An 18253-nucleotide genomic window follows, 5' to 3' on the forward strand; every position below is an offset into this window, starting at 1 on the left:
GGAACCATTATTAGGAAGTTAGGGCGGTGGTTGAGAGATAGGGCAACACGGGCTAGCTGACTATCCATCTTTTCGGAATTAGGTAGGTCTTATATTTGCCTATTTGAACGTAAAATGTGTTATTTCACTTGCCAATTCCATGCTACTTATTATTTAACTGTCAACTATACAGTGTAAAATGTCTAAGCTACAGTCGTGTTCATATGGAAGTATGTGTTCGCTGGCTGATTAGCAATAGCTAGCAAGCTAGCGAAATCAGCTTGTTCCTAGTAGCTGCCAAGATTACAGTAGTTCCTGCACGGGGAGAAATAACATTTCGTTCTAACTAGCAAATTGAAATAGTTTTAAATTACATAACAGACCGTACGGTAGCTAGTTAGGTATTATAACGACGCAAATATGTGTGCCAAAACAAAGTAGGTAGCTAACGTTACTAGCGTAGCTAACGTCCTGGTTTTCGTAATGTTTTTGTCATCTCCTCAACAATGTCGCTAACGTCACCAGTGTGTCGCGAACAGCATTAGCCGCGTGAGCAACGATAGTGGAATCGGCGGTTTGCCTTCAAAATAAGTCCCCCATTGAAACTGATACAAAAGGATACAATTTTGGGAATCATTCCACAATTTGACTAGATAATGCTAAACCAATTTGGAATGTTATATAAATTCGTCAATACAATTATTCGTTAATCTTACCCCCAAAATTCTAAATGTTTCTCACTGTGGGTGTATTTGAATTCAGAATTTCATTGGGGTCATACGTCTACACATCGGTTGATTGGTGGGCTTAATGTTGCTAGTTTCAGAGTCCCGCAATAAGAGCTAAGATGCTGATATTTGTGGAAACTCTAAATAGTTATGTTCTGTGAGTGCCACTGGGTAGTCTGATACCCCATTTCATGGGAGCACAATTCATAGGTTAGGCTGTACAGTGCGTATAAATAAGTATGCCCCCAATACAATTCTGAATTCAAATGCATCCACAGTGAGATTTCAACTGATTTTCATTTTTTGGTCAAATTATAACTAAGTGTATTTTGTTGAATTTATATAACATTCCAACCTTGTTTAGCATTTTCTAGTCCAATTGTGGCATGATTCCACTATTTGTATCAGTCTGCATCAGTTTCAATTGGTGACTTTTATATTGAAGGCGAACTGCCGATTCCACTATTGTTGCTAATGTTGTTCAGGACACAAGTCCTAACATTTACATTTTTACATTTACGTCATTTAGCAGACGCTCTTATCCAGAGTGACTTACAGGAGCAATTAGGGTTAAGTGCCTTGCTCAAGGGCACATCGACAGATTTTTCACCTAGTCGGCTCGGGGATTAGAACCAGCGACCTTTCGGTTACTGGCACAACGCTCTTACCCACTAAGCTACCTGCCTTCCCAACGTCAGCTGTCTATCTCTATCATATTGCTCATAGCCATTCCAAATGTGTCAATTGATATTCGTGCTTCATTTTAATTTCTACGAAACTACTATCTACGTTACTGTAGGTTATGCAAGTAGTAACAGATGGCAGCAGTTTATAGGCCCCGTTCATGACATAGACCTAACTTCGCATGAGAATTTTCCCCTCAATTCTTTCTCAAAGTATCATTATAGAATGTTAATGAGGGCTAAACTGTAACTTGATTTATCTCACCTATCTCAACAAGAGAGAAGTCGATGTGGTCTCGGAAAGAACTTCAGTCTTAATTCAGTCCCCCTATTATTGTACAACCTCAAATTAGAAAATGAGGTCACTGCATCAGTCTTATCCAGCCGTGTTCTGTTGCCATAATAGTGAATCAATGGTGTGGACCACTGGCTCCCTCTTACTTGCTAGGTAGGGAGGCATATTAGAGGCAGTGGCCCTCTTCGAATAAGAGGTTGTTGAACTTGCCTGAAAAGGGAATTTATTCTCACATCTGTAGTTTTTTCCTATCCTGTGCAAAGGGAACAGATAGAACAACCTTCACAGCAGTAGAACATTTCCATTTATAGCACAGTGAGGACACATCTCTGGGGAATATTTGAATTAGAGTAGCCCATAGCCACGAAAAGCTGGGCATGACTGGTCAAATCTTATTTTGGGTAATGACATGAGCCAGGTTACCTGCTTGTTTTTCATAGCCCCTTATGTAACCTCAAATGTTATTGTCCCTAGAATTGAGCTTCATTGACATCATTAAAACACTATTTCTAAGTCTGATTGAAATGGTAAAAGCTAAGTGACTTTTTTAGGATATTACAAATCTGGTGCTGTGGTCTTATTCAGGAATATGCTATTTTCACCCTTGCAGGTACACACACAACACAGCTAAAATGTCGAGCAAAAGGGCCAAGGGAAAGACTACCAAGAAGCGCCCCCAGCGCGCTACCAGCAATGTGTTCGCTATGTTCGACCAGTCTCAGATCCAGGAGTTCAAGGAGGCCTTCAACATGATCGACCAGAACCGTGACGGGTTTGTCGACAAGGAGGACCTGCACGACATGCTTGCCTCACTGGGTGAGTATCTCTGAAGCTCCCCTTATCTGAAATCAGTCAATTGTTTTATCATAGACTTCGTTTGATTCACTCAATGTGAAACTGAGGCACTGAATGATTTCGTGTTATCTCTTGTGTGCTTGTGTTGGGCTCCCCCTTTAAATTATTGCCTGTATGTCTTTTGATCACTGCTTGGCGTTAGACTTTGTAGTGTTTGTGGACCCAGTCAGTCTTGCTGACAGGGTTTAGGTTTGTTATGTAAGGGGATACAGTATGTTTACCCCCTGGCTAAGGTTGGGTGTGTCTCCCAGCTGGTAAGTTGGTGTTAGGAGAGAGGCATTCTATTGAAACAGTCATCCATTAACAAAGAACATTCATTTGTCCAGCATTCCCTACCACCCTGTTCCCATTGTGTTTTATATGATTGAAACCATTTATGCAGATATTATTGTAAAACTAGGTTGCTGTATGCGCACATGACTGAGTCGCTTTGGCTAAAAGCGTCTGCTAAATGGCTTATTATTATTACTGTTGACAGGGAGTTGAATGCAGTCTGTTCTAATGTGGCACTGTGTGATCGTCCTTTTGTTTTTTAGGAAAGAACCCGACTGATGAGTACCTGGAGGCGATGATGACTGAAGCGCCTGGGCCAATCAACTTCACCATGTTCCTCACCATGTTTGGAGAGAAGCTCAATGGCACAGATCCTGAGGACGTCATCAGGAATGCTTTTGCCTGCTTCGACGAAGAGGGCACAGGTAAGACTATAGCAAATCTCAGGCTTTTTTTTTGGAGGGGGGGGGAAATAGGAACGCTGTCGGGCTGTATAAATTCATACTGTTGTAGATACTGATAATGGATGCCGTAGTTGCGTAGAGAAGTTACGTTTTATTAGTCGTATGTACGGGATATGCATGGTATACATCATCCAACGAAATGATTAGTTTCAGGTTCCTTCTCGACATTGCTAACAACAATAAGAAATAGTAAAAGAAGAATGCGAACCAAGTGAATGGCAGTAGAATAGAATAAACGTTTTAGTGTAAGTAATATAGGAAGGAACAATTTATAGTCCAACATTTACACGTGTATTGGGGTGGGGGGCAAGTGTATAAATTGAGCAGTATAATAAGTCTGGTAGCAGCAGTTGTGGTGTGTGTAGAATGAATGTATATATGTATGTGTGCTAAGGTGCGGAGAATCAGAGCAGGTGGTCAGTCCAGTTCAAGTGCTCAGCAGTCTGATGGCTTGTGGATAGAAACTGTCTCTGAGCCTGTTGGTATCAGACCTTATTCTCAGTCTGCCTGACCGGTAAGGGAGAGCACATCTCGTGTGTGGGTTTCTTGATGAAGAAGATACAATTCCCGAGTTGTTTGCTTTTCAGGATATTCCTAATCTCATTCTCAGCTGGATAGACTGTACTAGCTTCCTCAGTGCCTCTGGATGTGTGGGCTGTACCATTAACAGGTCCTTTGGGTTAAACCATGGCTCCCAGGGGTTTAGTCCCCAAATAATGATGGAACCAGTGGTATACTACGAAGCAAGCTAGATCTACTCAGGCTTTTATAAAGCTAGCCAGCTTCACATTCCAGGCCAGGCTTCATCCGTACTAAGATGATGTATATCGCTCCTCTGCCTGCCGCTAGCTCTAGCAGGCTTGTAATTGCGCGTGCATTTCGCACGTGGCTAGTCGAACGCCAAACTCTTCATTGAGACAATGCTGAAACCTCAATCCATGGGTGTGAGTCAGTGTCTCATTTAAAATTTGTGCCGAAATCAAAATGAAAGAAGTTATTACAAATGCATCAGGCTATGGCGTGAAATGGGCTTGTAGAGGTGCCGCCTTTATTTTATTACTTATCGTTAACGCCGTCTTTGGTGTGCTTATTCCCACCACTATCGCTCCTATCTGTGGAACAGCTTGTTGCGTTGGGCTATAGACATATCATCTATAGAAGGGTTTTGGAACCTCCAACCCTGGCAATTTGAATCAAACTCAGGTACACTAGCAATTGCTGCCAGTCTTGATTTGAATGGGACCTGCCATCTATGGATTATGTCTATGGTTGTGGCTGTCAGTCTTTCGCAAATTTCAAAATACAATAGTGTGAAAAACGTACAGTTTGGAAAGCAAATGCTGCCATTTAAATGTGTAATGTGATAGGTATTTTAACATTACCATTTTTTTACACACAAAAAATGTAATATTTAATCACTTCCTCAAATGATGACAATCTTTGCAAGAGGGAGGGTATCTGATTTCATTGGTTCTCAACTCGTGGCTAAGACACTTTATTCAGGATAAATGGAGTTAGCCCTGAGTTAGCCTGCCTGGCTAAAAGGTGAGGGCTCTGGTCCATATGGGAAATTCATGCTTACAGAAATACACATTGGGCATTTTGTTTAATTTCCTTGAAAGGATCGCTACCCCAAAACTTCATTTCAAAATATCCTGCTTGAGGGGGCTGCATTTTCCTTAAATGGATTGTAAATACAGAAATATGCTTTATCAACTTTGATAAAATGTCTTGGTTAATGTTTTTGTTTCATATTGGGTTGGCCAGATGCATGTTATTTAAGATAACGCTGAGGGGTTGGGTGTGAGTCAACAAATTAATAACCCATGCATCACTGCCCGGGGGAAGTAACCATGACATGGGCATTATCGCATACCGGTCTCACTGCATCACCCTGTCTGTCCTCAGGTGTCATCCAGGAGGAATACCTCCGAGAGCTACTGACCACAATGGGCGACCGCTTCACAGACGAGGAGGTGGATGAGCTCTTCAGGGAGGCGCCCATCGACAAAAAGAGCAACTTCAACTATGTGGAGTTCACACGCATCCTAAAACACGGAGCCAAGGACAAGGACGATTAAGGCCACAGCCATGCCAGTCGTATTATGGTTTCTCTCTACCCCTCTACTCCTTTACCTCCAGCTAGACCATCTTGCTGCATGTCTCAGCTCTATAAACCCATGTTTAGCAAGGTGAAACAATGGCTTCGACCATACCCGTGAGCTCCCATTTCAATACTGCCAGATTTGCACATCTGTATTGAGAAATGTAGCTGGTAATTGTGAATTTGCAAAACAATGTACTAGTCTGTGACATTAAATTGAAAATGCAACTCTGGAAGCAAGCTCCAACGCTACTCAAATGGCCTGGTCTAGCTGAATTTTTACATTTTATAATAAATATAAACTTGAAATAAAGTACTCTATCAACTTGTATTTTGCTCCATTCGTTACCCTATTTTAAATCATGACTTAACTGTTGAAATAAAATGCTGTCTCTTATGTCTAGTAAGCTGCTGGTTCCCTTATTTTCCCTTCCTCCTGTGCTGGTATGTTATGTCCCAACATGGAGTTCTCAGTCATTACCCTTTCCACCTAGCGTGTGTGGACATGTCGAAGAGGGAGCTATAGTGAAGGGGTTTGTTTGAAATTCCTAGATAATGCTAAAATCGATTAAATCTATATACAGCCATCTTAAAGACTGCAACAACCACACATTTTAGAGGGATATCTAGCAAAAAGGATTGGCAAAACATCTGAATTAGACTGCCTGTGTAAATGCAGCCTGAGATGATATCTAAGTACTAAACTAATGTATCAGATCCTCCTTGAGTCTTCAGTTTATTTTAAATAAATTCCCAAAAGATACATAAAGCAGCAGTCAACCATCAACTGGCACTGCCACAGCAAAAGATACCAGACCATAATGCAACATTTGGGGATTTACTGAGAATAATCTAAATATTACCACTCACACATAACAATATTTCGGTAACACTTGTATTTTGTTCCCGTCATCTTTACACTGTTTAAATGAACAATATTGAAATATACATTACATTGTAACTTTTTTAAACACTTTTTCTAACTTCACAGTGAGTCTATTTTGGTAACTCATGACATTGTATTGTAGCGCCCCTTAGTGGCTTTGTGAAAAATATTAACCCGCCCTCATACCCACCCCACTGGCTTAGTTAACGGGGCCAATCACGACTGAGCACCTTCCTTCGTTACGGAACCACGCTGGACCGGTGGATGGATCTTTCACATATTCTCTGTTTTCCCTGTTCCCTGAAAGGTAAACATAGTTTTACATAGTACTCATCTTGCCAGCTGTTTAGTTTATAAAGTAAGCGAATTTAGCATTTCAATGCCTTCGTTGTCGGACTTTGTCTGGTTTGCTAACTAGCTAGCAGGCTAGCTGTTGGCCATACGTAACATGAACTTCCGCTTTGTAGCTCGCTAGCTTACATGACAAGGGCGAAATGATGTTTTGTGACATCCCGTGTATTAGTTGTCCAAAAGCTGACATTTGAATGGATTTTCTTACAGTATGGCTAGGTCGTGGTATGTTTTGTTAGGCATATGTTGCGAGTGGTTTGATAACCAACAAGCCAAGGTTACTTAGTAAACATCAAAATGAATGGGACATTCCATGGACCTGTTTTTATGGAAAACGCTTGAATCAGATGTAAATATTCCACCGCACCGTAGTCTATTTTACTGTAGTGGTTCTGGTAACTAACAGAACTTTGAAGGCTAATCTGCTCTCATGCTCATACAGGTTGGAACCGCCTGGTGAGTCCTGGAACAGAGCCATGGCTTTAAAGGTGATCCAGAGGATTCAGTTACTCGGGCAGACAGGGGCACACCTCTGTGCTCCAGGCAGGCTGGGTCGCATCTCCAGACTTCTGAGTGCTCCGGTAGGGGAGCCCCTGTGTGTGGCGTGCCTATGGACCTCAGCGGGAAGCTGTATCCAGAGACACCGCTGTCAGAGACTCAGTAAGCCAGCCTGTGGGAGGATGAGTTTGTCCACCATTGCCAAGGACGCTTTCTACACCACTGGGTCAGTCGGCCTCCACAAAGACTCCGTCCCCAGGTTCCGTCTGAGCCAGCTGCACCGGCCCACTGTTGCAGAGGAGAAAGCCTTCCTGGACCGCCTCAGCAGTTGCTCTTCCTCTAGACAGGTCCTGCGACTCCTCCGCACTGTGGAGATCATGTCTGACACCATGGCAGCGGCAGCCCTGCACCGAGTGGCTGACCTGGAGCAGGATGGCACCTCCCTGAAGGACCCCTCAGTGCTGGAGAAGGACCCTCTCAGTGCGCTGTGCTGCCAGCTAGAGCAGGACTCTGGACGTCTGACAGAGGCCGGGCTGGTTTCTGCCCTGCTGGCCTGCACACGCCTCTACGTGGACCCCTGGAGCACGCTGGTGGTGCGGCTGGTTTCGGAGAGCCAGGAGCGGCTGGACAGGGGCCAGATGAGCATAGGACAGCTGTGCACCCTCGGCCAGGCCCTGTTGGCCCTGGAGGGCCCGGGCTGTGGGATGCTGGAGCAGGTGATGGAGCAGGTACAGAAGCAGGAGCCAGGCCAGTGGAGCCTAGCAGAGCTCACTGCTGTATACGGACTGCTGCAGGCAGGAGTAGGGGAGGAGGGCAGCTACCAAGACCTCCTAAACGCTATGCACACCCACGCTGTGTCAGTCACCTCCCATATGGACCCCCCTGCTGTCAGCGGGGTGTTCAGTGCCTTGGTTGTCCTGAACCAGACCCAGGCCATGCCCCTGGTCATCAGTCTGTGTAAGCAGGCGGTCAGGCACGTACCCCACTTCAAAGACGAGGAGCTGGGGCTAGTGCTCGGGGCGCTCATGCACTTTGGACACAGCGACCACTTCTTGGTGAAGGCTATGGAGAGACACGTGCCCAAGATGGCGTTTACCTCCCACCCAGAGACAGTCACCAAGGTGATGGAGTACTTTGGGCGCCGGAACATCCTGTCGCTGCCGGTGTTTGACGCTGTGGCGGAGAGCTTTGTGTACCGGGCGGACGACTACAGCACCGGCCAAGTGGCCAGGCAGATCACGCCGTTCGGGAAGCTGGGCTACCTGCCGCCCAACGCTGGGGAGGTGTTCCGGAAGGTGGAGGCCATCCTGCGCGCACGCTTCTCTCATTTCCAGCCCAGAACACTCCTCAACCTGCTGCACTCCTGCATCCTGGTAGAGAGGTTCCCTGTCAACTTTGTGTCCAAGGTCTTCAACTGCTACTTCCTCCAGCAATTACAAGGTACCCTCATTGATAAGCCCACAGGCCATTTCTTTTGGTGTGTTTTACCCCCTTTTTCTCCCAATTACAATCTTGCCTTATCGCTGCAACACCCCAACGGGCTCGGGAGAGGCGAAGGTCGAGTCATGCGTCCTCCGAAACATGACCCGCCACACCGCGCTCCTTAACACCCACCCGCTAACCCGGAAGCCAGCTGCACCAATGTGTAGGAGAAAACACTGTTCAACTGACGACCGAAGTCAATCTGCAGGTGCCCAGCCCGCCACAAGGAGTCGCTAGAGCGCGATGAGCCAAGTAAAGCCCCCCGGCCAAACCCTCTCCTAATGACGCTGGGCCAATTGTGCACCGCCCTATGGGACTCCCGGTCACGTCCGGTTGTGAACCCGGGTCTGTAGTGACGCCTTAGACCGCTGCGCCACTCGGGAGGCTTGTTTGGTATATTTTAAACTGAATTGCCCCACACCTTTTTACTCTTCTTCATAATTGCAATTGTTGCAGTATCTTTGGTTTAACAATTGTAAATTAATTTGTGTTCCAGAGCAAGGTACGGGGGTCGACCGGGTTGTACTGGCCCAACTGACCCAACTCTACATGACTGTGAAGCTTGAATGTCCTTTCTATGAGGTAACGAGTTACTACAAATCAATATTCATTCTATGATAGCATTGCCACTTCTGCTCAACTGCTGTGTTGCAATCCTAGCACACTATCCTCTGATTCACCTTTAACACCCTGCTTTAACCCCAGGGTCCAAGGCTCCTTCCTAAGTACCATGTCAAGTCTTTCCTTACTCCTGGTCGGTCTCTGGAGACGCCGGTTGACGGACACCTCTACAACTATGTGAAAACTGGACTGGTGGATCTACTAGGGGCCCGCGCCTACTTCGCTTCCAGAATCCTCACTCCATACTGCTACACACTAGGTAATGCAGACAGCACATTGTAAGATACAACACAGGTAACCTTTAATTCAATGCTTCAGACTATGTTATGGTTATACCTACTGAAAATGAAGGTGCAAAGATAAATATGTTTGTTTCAGATGTGGAAATAAAGCTTGATGAGGAAGGATATGTATTGCCTGCCAGTCAAATCGATGATATCTTCAAGAGGTAAAAACAATAGACATTCAAACAATGGAAAGTATTCAGACCCCTTGACTTTTTCCACATTTTGTTACGTTACAGCTTTATTCTAAAATAGAATCAATCAATCTACACACAATACCCCATAATGACAAAGCTTTGTTGAAGCATACTCCTGAGTGGTGCAGTGGTCTAAGGCACTGCATCGCAGTGCTAACTGTGCCACTAGAGATCCTGGTTCGAATCCAGGCTCTGTCGCAGCCGGCCGCGACCGGGAGACTCATGGGCGGCGCACAATTGGCCCAGCGTAGTCCAGGGTAGGGGAGGGAATGGCCGGTAGGGATGTAGCTCAGTTGATAGAGCATGGCGTTTGCAATGCCAGGGTTGTGGGTTCGATTCCCACGGGGGAACAGTATAAAAAAATATGTATTCACTAACTGTAAGTCGCTCTGGATAAGATGTAAGCACCTTTGGCAGCGATTACAGCCTCGAGTCTTCTTGGGTATGACGCTACAAGCTTGGCAGACCTGTATTTGGGGAGTTTCTCCCATTCGTCTCTGCAGATCCTCTCAAGCTCTGTCAGGTTGGATGGGGAGTGTCGCTGCACAGCTATTTTCAGGTCTCTCCAGAGATGTTCGATCAGGTTCAAGTCCGGGCTCTGGCTGGGCCAATCAAGGACATTCAGAGACTTGTCCTGAAGCCACTCCTGCGTTGTCTTCGCTGTGTGCTTAGGGTCGTTGTCCTGTTGGAAGGTGAACCTTCGCCCTAGTCTGAGGTTCTGAGTGCTCTGGAGCAGGTTTTCATCAAGGATCTCTCTCTACTTTGATCCGTTCATCTTTCCCTCGATCCTGACAAGTCTCCCAGTCCCTGCCGCTGAAAAAAATCCCCACTGCACGATGCTGCCACCACCATGCTTAACCATAGGGATGGTGCCAGGTTCCCTCCAGACGTGATGCTTGGCATTCAGGCCAAAGAGTTCAATCTTGGTTTCATCAGACCAGATAATCTTGTTTCTCATGGTCTGAGAGTCCTTTAGGTGCCTTTTGGCTAACTCCAAGCGGGCTGTCATGTGCCTTTTATACCGAGGAGTGGCTTCCGTCTGGCCACTCTACCATAAAGGCCTGATTGGTGGAGTGCTGCAGAGATGGTTGTCCTTCTGGAAGGTTCTCCCATCTCCACAGAGGAACTCTGGAGCTCTTTCAGAGTGACCATCTGGTTCTTGGTCACCTCCCTGACCAATGCCCTTCTCCCCCAATTGATCAGTTTGGCCTGGCATCCAGCTCTATGAAGAGTCTTGATGGTTCCAAACTTCTTTCATTTAAGAATGATGGATGCCACTGTGTTCTTGGGGACCTTCAAAGCTGCAGAAATGTTTTGGTACCCTTCCCCAGATCTGTGCCTCGACACAATCCTGTCTCTGAGCTCTAGGACAATTCCTTCCACCTCATGGCTTGGCTTTTGCTCTGACATGCGCTGTCAACTGTGGGACCTTATATAGACATGTGTAGAAACATCTCAAGGATGATCAATGGAAAGAGGATGCACCTGAGCTCAATTAAAAAGTCTCATAGCAAAGGGTCTGAATATTTATGTAAATAAGGTATTTCTGTTTTTTAAATTTGCTAACATTTCTAAAAACCTGTTTTCGCTTTGTCATTATGGGGTATTATGTGTAGATGCGAAAAGTATAATTTAATCAATTTTAGAATAAAGCTGTAATGTAACAAAATGTGGAAAAAGTCAAGGGGTCTGAATACTTTCTGAATGCACTGTAGGTGATCAAATTGTTGTACTATAGCTATTTTATTCATGCACTCTTATTTTGTTGTGTACTTGCAGGATAGCAGTTTGCATTGACGGCCACAAGAGGTTCACTGTGAACACAAGACAGCTGCTGGGAAAAGAGGCCATCAAGCAGCGGCACCTGAGGCTTCTGGGATATGAAGTTGTTCAGGTCAGAAACCCATGCTGAAACCCTGAATACCACGTTTGACTGATGTTTTGACCTTTTTGAGTGTTCCGTCTGCTGTAAATTATATGTGTTCTGTCTGCTGGCCCCGTGTAGCTCAGTTGGTAGAGCATGGCGCTTGCAACGCCAGGGTTGTGGGTTTGATTCCCACGGGGGGCCAGTATGAAAAAAAGAAAAAAAATTATGCACTCACTAACTGTAAGTCGCTCTGGATAAGAGCGTCTGCTAAATGACTAAAATGTAAATGCTGTAAATTCTGATTTCAGCCCCTTTGCTAGTGTTCTGCCTGTCTCTAGGCGTCTACTGTCAAGAAAGAGCATATCTGTATTCAGTTGGATCTACTCTTTGCTCCATCTGTTACTAATAGAAGTCTTTTGTTTTTGTAGATTCCTTACTATGAATTTGAGAAGCTTCGGAACAAGACCGAGGTTGTTGAATATCTTCACAAAAAGATCTTCCCCCTCAGCTACAGGCTCAGTTGGTGATGACTGGCACAAAAGGTCTTTGTTGCTGCCATACAGCTATAACACTGTGAGCTATACAGTTTGGGCACTGTTTTTGACTTTTCAAAGTGCCACATTGTCCAACATTTCTACCGGAAGAGAAAGCATATCGTTCAACTATATGAATACCGTCAACAAATCATGTATTTATTGCTTTTGAGTGATTGTAATTCTACACACTACTAGTGTTCTATTGTATAATTAAAGGTATTATTTAGTCTTGTTTCTCTCCTTTGCTTTAATCCACCATGATGGACTTCGCCATGGCAAAATTTGAAATATATAATACATGTATATTTATTGTTAGTAGGCAACACAGTGCTGCAGTAGAAAGTTAGAACAACCAAATACCAAGAATCACCTTGGAGGGGGAAAAAGTACATTTGTTCATACAAAGAACAAGAATTTTGAACATAGCCAAGCATCACTATCGATTATTGATTTACATTTTTGATAAATGATTAAATTCAAGAGAACCTAATTAAGGCAAGTTGTTTTTCTCTGTCCACCACCATGTAATGTAGGTCAGTCGGATGTAAACTGAGTATACAAAACATTAAGAACACCTGCTCTTTCACTGACCAGGTGAAAGCTATGATCCCTTATTGATCAGTGTAGATGGAGGGGGTTGTTGGGTATGTGGAGGTGATGCGCAACTCAATATTAGGAAGGTGTGCCTAATATTTGGTATACTCAGTGTATATGTTTTAAAAAGGGTATGATACATTAAAAAAAAATTGGTTTGGAGTGTTGCCATTGGTTTCTGCATGCTGTCCATCCATTATGTAGCAGGGATCTGTGGCAGGCCAAATTCATCCACCAGAACTCCATCCTGTAAAACAGACAAATTACAATTTTGTAGGAAACTCCAGTTATGTCTAAATAGGTGCAGAATGTGTCTTCATCCAATGTCCTAAAAACAAAACTGAACCCTTCGAACAATGCATCCGTCTTCTATACTGATGAAACAGTGTCAGTTGTGATTGCATTTTAACATAATACTCCAGTGAATTATTCAAGACTAAACTGGGTAAACAAGAATACAGTGGTCAGAGAGAGATATGTGTACCCGGTTTGGTGCTCTGTCGCTGGGTATTCCCTCTGGGATGGAGGGGGCAGTGTTGGCCTCATCCAGGTAGGAGCTGTCATCATCAAGCAGGAGCTCATCTCCCAGGGCATCCAGCTCTGAGATCACACGCGCACAGCCATTGATGCACAGTTATTACATGCATCCACACGCAGTCTATTGACATAAGGACTGCATTGACTGCTGTTGTATCACTGTGCTGAAGTAAACAAAACTTATCTGTAGTGCGGCGGGAAATGATGCCATCTATTGACCTACAGCTATGTTATAATATAGACCTGTACTGTACTGGAGCAATACCAACTGTGTTGGAACACAATTACAGTTATGTACTGTGTTCAGTGTAATGTCTTCCTTGTGGCTTTGTCATACTCTTAAAGCACTGACCTGCTTCCAGGTCATCGTCATCGATCTCTGGCGTCCCGTAGCTTCTGCTCATCGCCTCCTGCACCTCGTTGGCGTCCTCCATCATGTCCTCCAGCTGGTCTTGGAGATCCTGCATCACGAAAACATGGAACTCTTAACCCAAACATCTCTCAATCACAATAGGCCATTCACTTTACCTGGATGAATATGACCCAGATCAGATGACTGAAATATATTGAGTCTTTCAAGACGAGGGTCTGTATAATTCTACTGCACTTCTACGTTAGACCACCAAATGGTGTTGTAGTGCATTAAGACTCGAAGAAGACAAATACCTCAATCTGATCGATCTTCACGTTCTTGTATGCCGCCTTCATCTCTTTGGCTCCAATTTTCATGGCATCAACCTATAATGCAAAATCTGAGATTTTTAACCCAGAGAACAGCCTGGAATGACAACTACAGTAAATTGTGACTGAGTGCTACAGTCAGTACATTACTGTGGCCCCTTACTGTTGTTTTTGTGTCTTTGAGAGTTTGGATTGTGTAGTTGGCCTGTTCCATGTTGAAGGACTGCTGTGTGAGGTTGTCTCTCTGGCCCTCGTACCTGAAAAAGAACAAGATTGAAATGATCAATACAGATGTTTTTATGCACTCATATCCTGACTTTGGTGACAGTCCACTGCTACTTATGTGGTTCATTAGGTTACTGTGATATTTGTCCTGATTGATTTGAGGTTATTGATGCGTTGGCAGACTCCCTTCATAAGTTACTCACATTCTTTTCTGCTTCAGTACCCTCATCGCCTTCTGCTTGACCATGTTCTGATGAAAACATTAACAGGAAACAATTCACGTGACATCAGACATAGCTAGATACTGCTGAGAACAAGTGGGACCCTACTTGTGTATTGTTGTGTTTTGTCCAATAACAGCATTAGCCTACATGTATAATAGAATGACTTAGGTAAACATATCTGTCTAAAATCACAGCCTGCTTCACTCAGGGTAGGGTTCAATCTTACTTTTGAAGGGCCATCTCTCATCTTCTTCATCTGATCCTTGTACTTGACCAGTTCAACATCTAGTCTGGCAATCTTCTTGTCAATAGACTCCGCTCGTGAGTCAACCTTAAGAGAGAAAGAATGGGCAAGAGTTAGCCAGGCAGACTGGTTTCATACTTCAATGATCTTGTAAGAGTCTGAAGACTTTGTAATGAACTTGTGGTATCAGAAAATGTTATTTAAATGCATGTATTAGTTATTATAATGATCAAATAATCAATGTTACATTTCCTTCAATGTTTACAGTCAATGGCACTAGCTAAATACCTGATTTGGTCAAACATGTAAAACTGGTTGGAACAACACCTTTTAGCCTACATTGGAAAACCAGCATCACCCTACTGAACTCCCTATTGACGATTGGTCTTTTTCCCCCTTTTTTTTTTCTTCATCTAGCTCATTAGCTAGCTAAGTCACTAGGACACTATTACAAGGCTAATCAAACTAACTTTCAAGATAACATTAAGTAGCTAAACAGTATTTTATGCACTATAGGTCTTCTATGGGCTGTCACAACTTTCTACCATGTTGCTGGAACAATCAGCTGTCGTCCAGCTAGTTAGCTAACGTTAGCTAGCCAGCAAGCCAAGTTATTTCGTTTGTCATAGAAACCTGCTCTGTAAGTTATGTCAATAGAGACTTACACTCCCTATGCAGTCTGTGAGATTTGGTGGTGGTCCCTTAGGTTTTCCTCGACCGAAAATACGGTTCATTTTGAAATAAATATCCAATAACTCAAATCAACAAAGAATCTACCTGACCGTCGAGGAAATAAAGCAAACCCGGAAGCAACATCGAGCTGACGTCACATACTTCTTCTCCTTCTTCCATGATGTTTAACGGCGGCTGGCATCCAATAAATGTTGCATTACCGCCACCTACTAGACTGGAGTATAACTCCCTTATACTACAGCATAAGACAACTTCTGCACTACTCTAACCCTGGAAACCTCAACCTGCCTCTCTCGCACCGGACATTTCTGATCCCCAGCCCCATGGGCAGCCCTACAATTAACACATACCACTACTTTCCCCAATGCTACACATTCCTTTGTCTCATGCACACTTGTCATACCTAGGAACATCCCTCCTACACACTGCTGCCACATGTCCATGAGCTTGACACCTGTAGCAACGTAATGTATTCGGCACAAAAGCTTGTACGGGATAACTCAACATCAAAACTCAAAAGAACAGACAACGATTCTTCTGTTTCACCAATCACGCCACCCTGTCTGTGTCGCACCAAACAACGAGCATCACAAACACCTGGACTCTTCCCCTTCAGTTGGTCAAGTTTCACATTTACTGCTACCCCAGTAATCACTCCTTTCAATTGCGCCCTTTTCTTGAGAGCAAAACAATTCACATCTATTGTCCCCTTTCGTTTAACGCGGAGCTCTAGCGACTCCTTGTGGCGGGCCGGGCGCATGTACGCTGACTCATGTCGCCAGTTGTACGGTGTTTCCTCTGACACATTGGTGCGAGCAGTGTGTCAAGAAGCAGTGTGGCTTGGAAAAGGGTCGTGTTTCGGAGGACGCATGGCTCTCGACCTTAGCCTCTCCTGAATCCGTACGGGAGTTGCAGCGATGGGACAAGACTGTAACTACCAATTGGGGAAAAAGAGGAGCCAACTCTGTTTTCACCCACCGAAAATTTTAAAACATGTTTTTTTCCATATATGTGTTTTAATAAAATCAACTATATGTAGGCTACTGAGCTTGTCTGATGCTTTAAGCACACTGTGACTAAATATTTAAGACACACAAATGACTCAAGAGGGAGCCAGAGATCAAGATAGCCTAACCAGAAGAAAAATAACTTTTCCCGAACCTCCTCCTCCCGCTGCTGCTGGCCTTCACAGATTCTGCCATTAAGCTCCCGAAGTTGCCGGTAATAGGCTACACCAGAGGTCGGCAACCTTTTCCATTTGCAGTGCCAATTTATCTTACAATTTCTACTGATCTGCGTGCCAGTTCAGATGCACATTTCCGTGGAACAGTTTCATTTATTTTATAATAAAGTCGTCGTATCTCAAAACCATTGTTAGAATTAGCTCTGGGATCAGCCCTGCCCCTATCTAAATCTAAATGAAAATTATACAAATCTAATAGTAACTTCTATTGCCATTGCCAACTATGTAAAAATAGCCTACATAAAGCCAACAAATAAAAACATTGCAGCCTGCAGGTAGAAAATATCCTGATTAAAAATAAATCACATTGGCTACACATGGCCTGTCTGCAAGGAACTTGACAACTATCAACTTGGTCCAGCCTGAAGCTTGTGCTAACAAACTTGCAATTCTTTTTTAATCTTCAACATAGAAATGCTCCCAAAAATAATTTACTTAAACTGGTTACAAATGACGGAGTCACCCATGATTCACCAAACAATATTTTGAAGGAAAGATAAGTACTTTAAGCATATGTTTTCTTTGCAGTCACATCCATCTCCTCTAACTGAAGCTAATTGTAGGGATTTTTGTTTCTATTGATAATGTAAAATTAAAAGCCATACAGAAAGACAATTACAGAGGAGGAACTTCTGGATGCAATTAAATACTTTAAGTCCGGGAAAACTCCAGGGTTGGATGGCATACCAGTCGAGGTATACCAAACCTTTTTTGATATACTCGGAGGACCGTTATTAGCATGTTTTAACCACTCCAATGTAAATGGTAGATTATCAGACACTCAAGAAGAAGGTCTGATTTCATTATTACTGAAACAGGATACAAGTGGGAAATATAAAGAGTCCATAAAAAAAATTGGAGGACCCTTACATTTCAGTGTTGTGATGTAAAATTTGAGCAAAATGTACAGCACATAGAATTAAAAAGGTATTGTCGGACATTATTCATTCTAATCAGACATGTTTTTTTATATGGACGATACATTGGAGATAATATAAGGCAAGTACTGGAAACAATAGAACACTATGAAAAATCTGGGAAACCAGACCTGCTATTCATAGCAGACTTTGAAAAGGCATTTGATAAAGTACGACTGGAGTTTATATATAAATGCATGGAGCATTTCAATGTTGGAAAATCTCTTATAAAATGGGTTAAAATCATGTATAGTAACCCTAGGTGTAAAATAGTAAATAATGGCTATTTCTCAGAAAGTTTTAAACTGTCAAGAGGAGTAAAACAAGGTTGTCCACTATCGGCATATCTATGTATTATGGCCATTGAAATGTTAGCTTTTAAAATCAGACCCAACAATAATATCAAGGGATTAGAAATCCAGGTCTTAAAAACAAAGGTGTCATTGTACGCTGATGATATGTTGTTTACTTTTAAATCCACAACTTGAATCCCTACACAGCCTCATAGAGGATCTAGATACATTTTCTAACCTCTCTGGATTACAACCAAATTATGATAAATGTACTATATTACGTATTGGATCACAAAAAAAATAAAAAATACATTACCATGCGGTTTACCAATAAAATGGTCTGATGGTGATGTGGATATACTCAGAATACATATCCCAAATGAAATAAATGATCTCACTCCAATACATTTAATAGAAAGTTAGCAAAAATAGATAAGATCTTGCTACCATGGAAAGGTAAATACCCGTCTATTTGTGTAAAAATCACCCTGATCAACTC

General features: G+C 43.3%; 3 protein-coding genes across 3 annotated transcripts; 2 read left to right on the forward strand and 1 right to left on the reverse strand.

Annotated features, from left to right (window-relative positions):
* Positions 1-5784, forward strand: LOC121550020 (myosin regulatory light polypeptide 9). Its single transcript, XM_041862081.2, has 4 exons — positions 1-82; positions 2296-2501; positions 3077-3238; positions 5186-5784. Exons 2-4 carry the CDS (start codon positions 2318-2320, stop codon positions 5356-5358), a joined length of 519 nt encoding a protein of 172 aa, XP_041718015.1. The 5' UTR covers positions 1-82; positions 2296-2317; the 3' UTR covers positions 5359-5784.
* A 709-nt stretch (positions 5785-6493) lies between these two features.
* LOC121550021 (FAST kinase domain-containing protein 3, mitochondrial-like) lies at positions 6494-12610 on the forward strand. The gene is made up of 7 exons (XM_041862082.2): positions 6494-6574; positions 7061-8556; positions 9095-9180; positions 9304-9478; positions 9598-9667; positions 11480-11594; positions 11996-12610. The coding sequence occupies exons 2-7, from the start codon at positions 7095-7097 to the stop codon at positions 12092-12094; spliced, it is 2007 nt and encodes a 668-aa protein (XP_041718016.2). The 5' UTR covers positions 6494-6574; positions 7061-7094; the 3' UTR covers positions 12095-12610.
* A 121-nt stretch (positions 12611-12731) lies between these two features.
* Positions 12732-15423, reverse strand: LOC121549572 (charged multivesicular body protein 5). The gene is made up of 8 exons (XM_041861360.2): positions 15274-15423; positions 14591-14695; positions 14344-14390; positions 14079-14172; positions 13901-13972; positions 13587-13695; positions 13182-13297; positions 12732-12944 (listed from the first exon to the last, which is right to left on the reverse strand). Exons 1-8 carry the CDS (start codon positions 15340-15342, stop codon positions 12894-12896), a joined length of 663 nt encoding a protein of 220 aa, XP_041717294.1. The 5' UTR covers positions 15343-15423; the 3' UTR covers positions 12732-12893.
* Positions 15424-18253: the final 2830 nt, after the last annotated feature.

Source organism: Coregonus clupeaformis, chromosome 34 (genome assembly GCF_020615455.1).
Source record: "Coregonus clupeaformis isolate EN_2021a chromosome 34, ASM2061545v1, whole genome shotgun sequence".
Classification (NCBI taxonomy): Eukaryota; Metazoa; Chordata; class Actinopteri; order Salmoniformes; family Salmonidae; genus Coregonus; species Coregonus clupeaformis.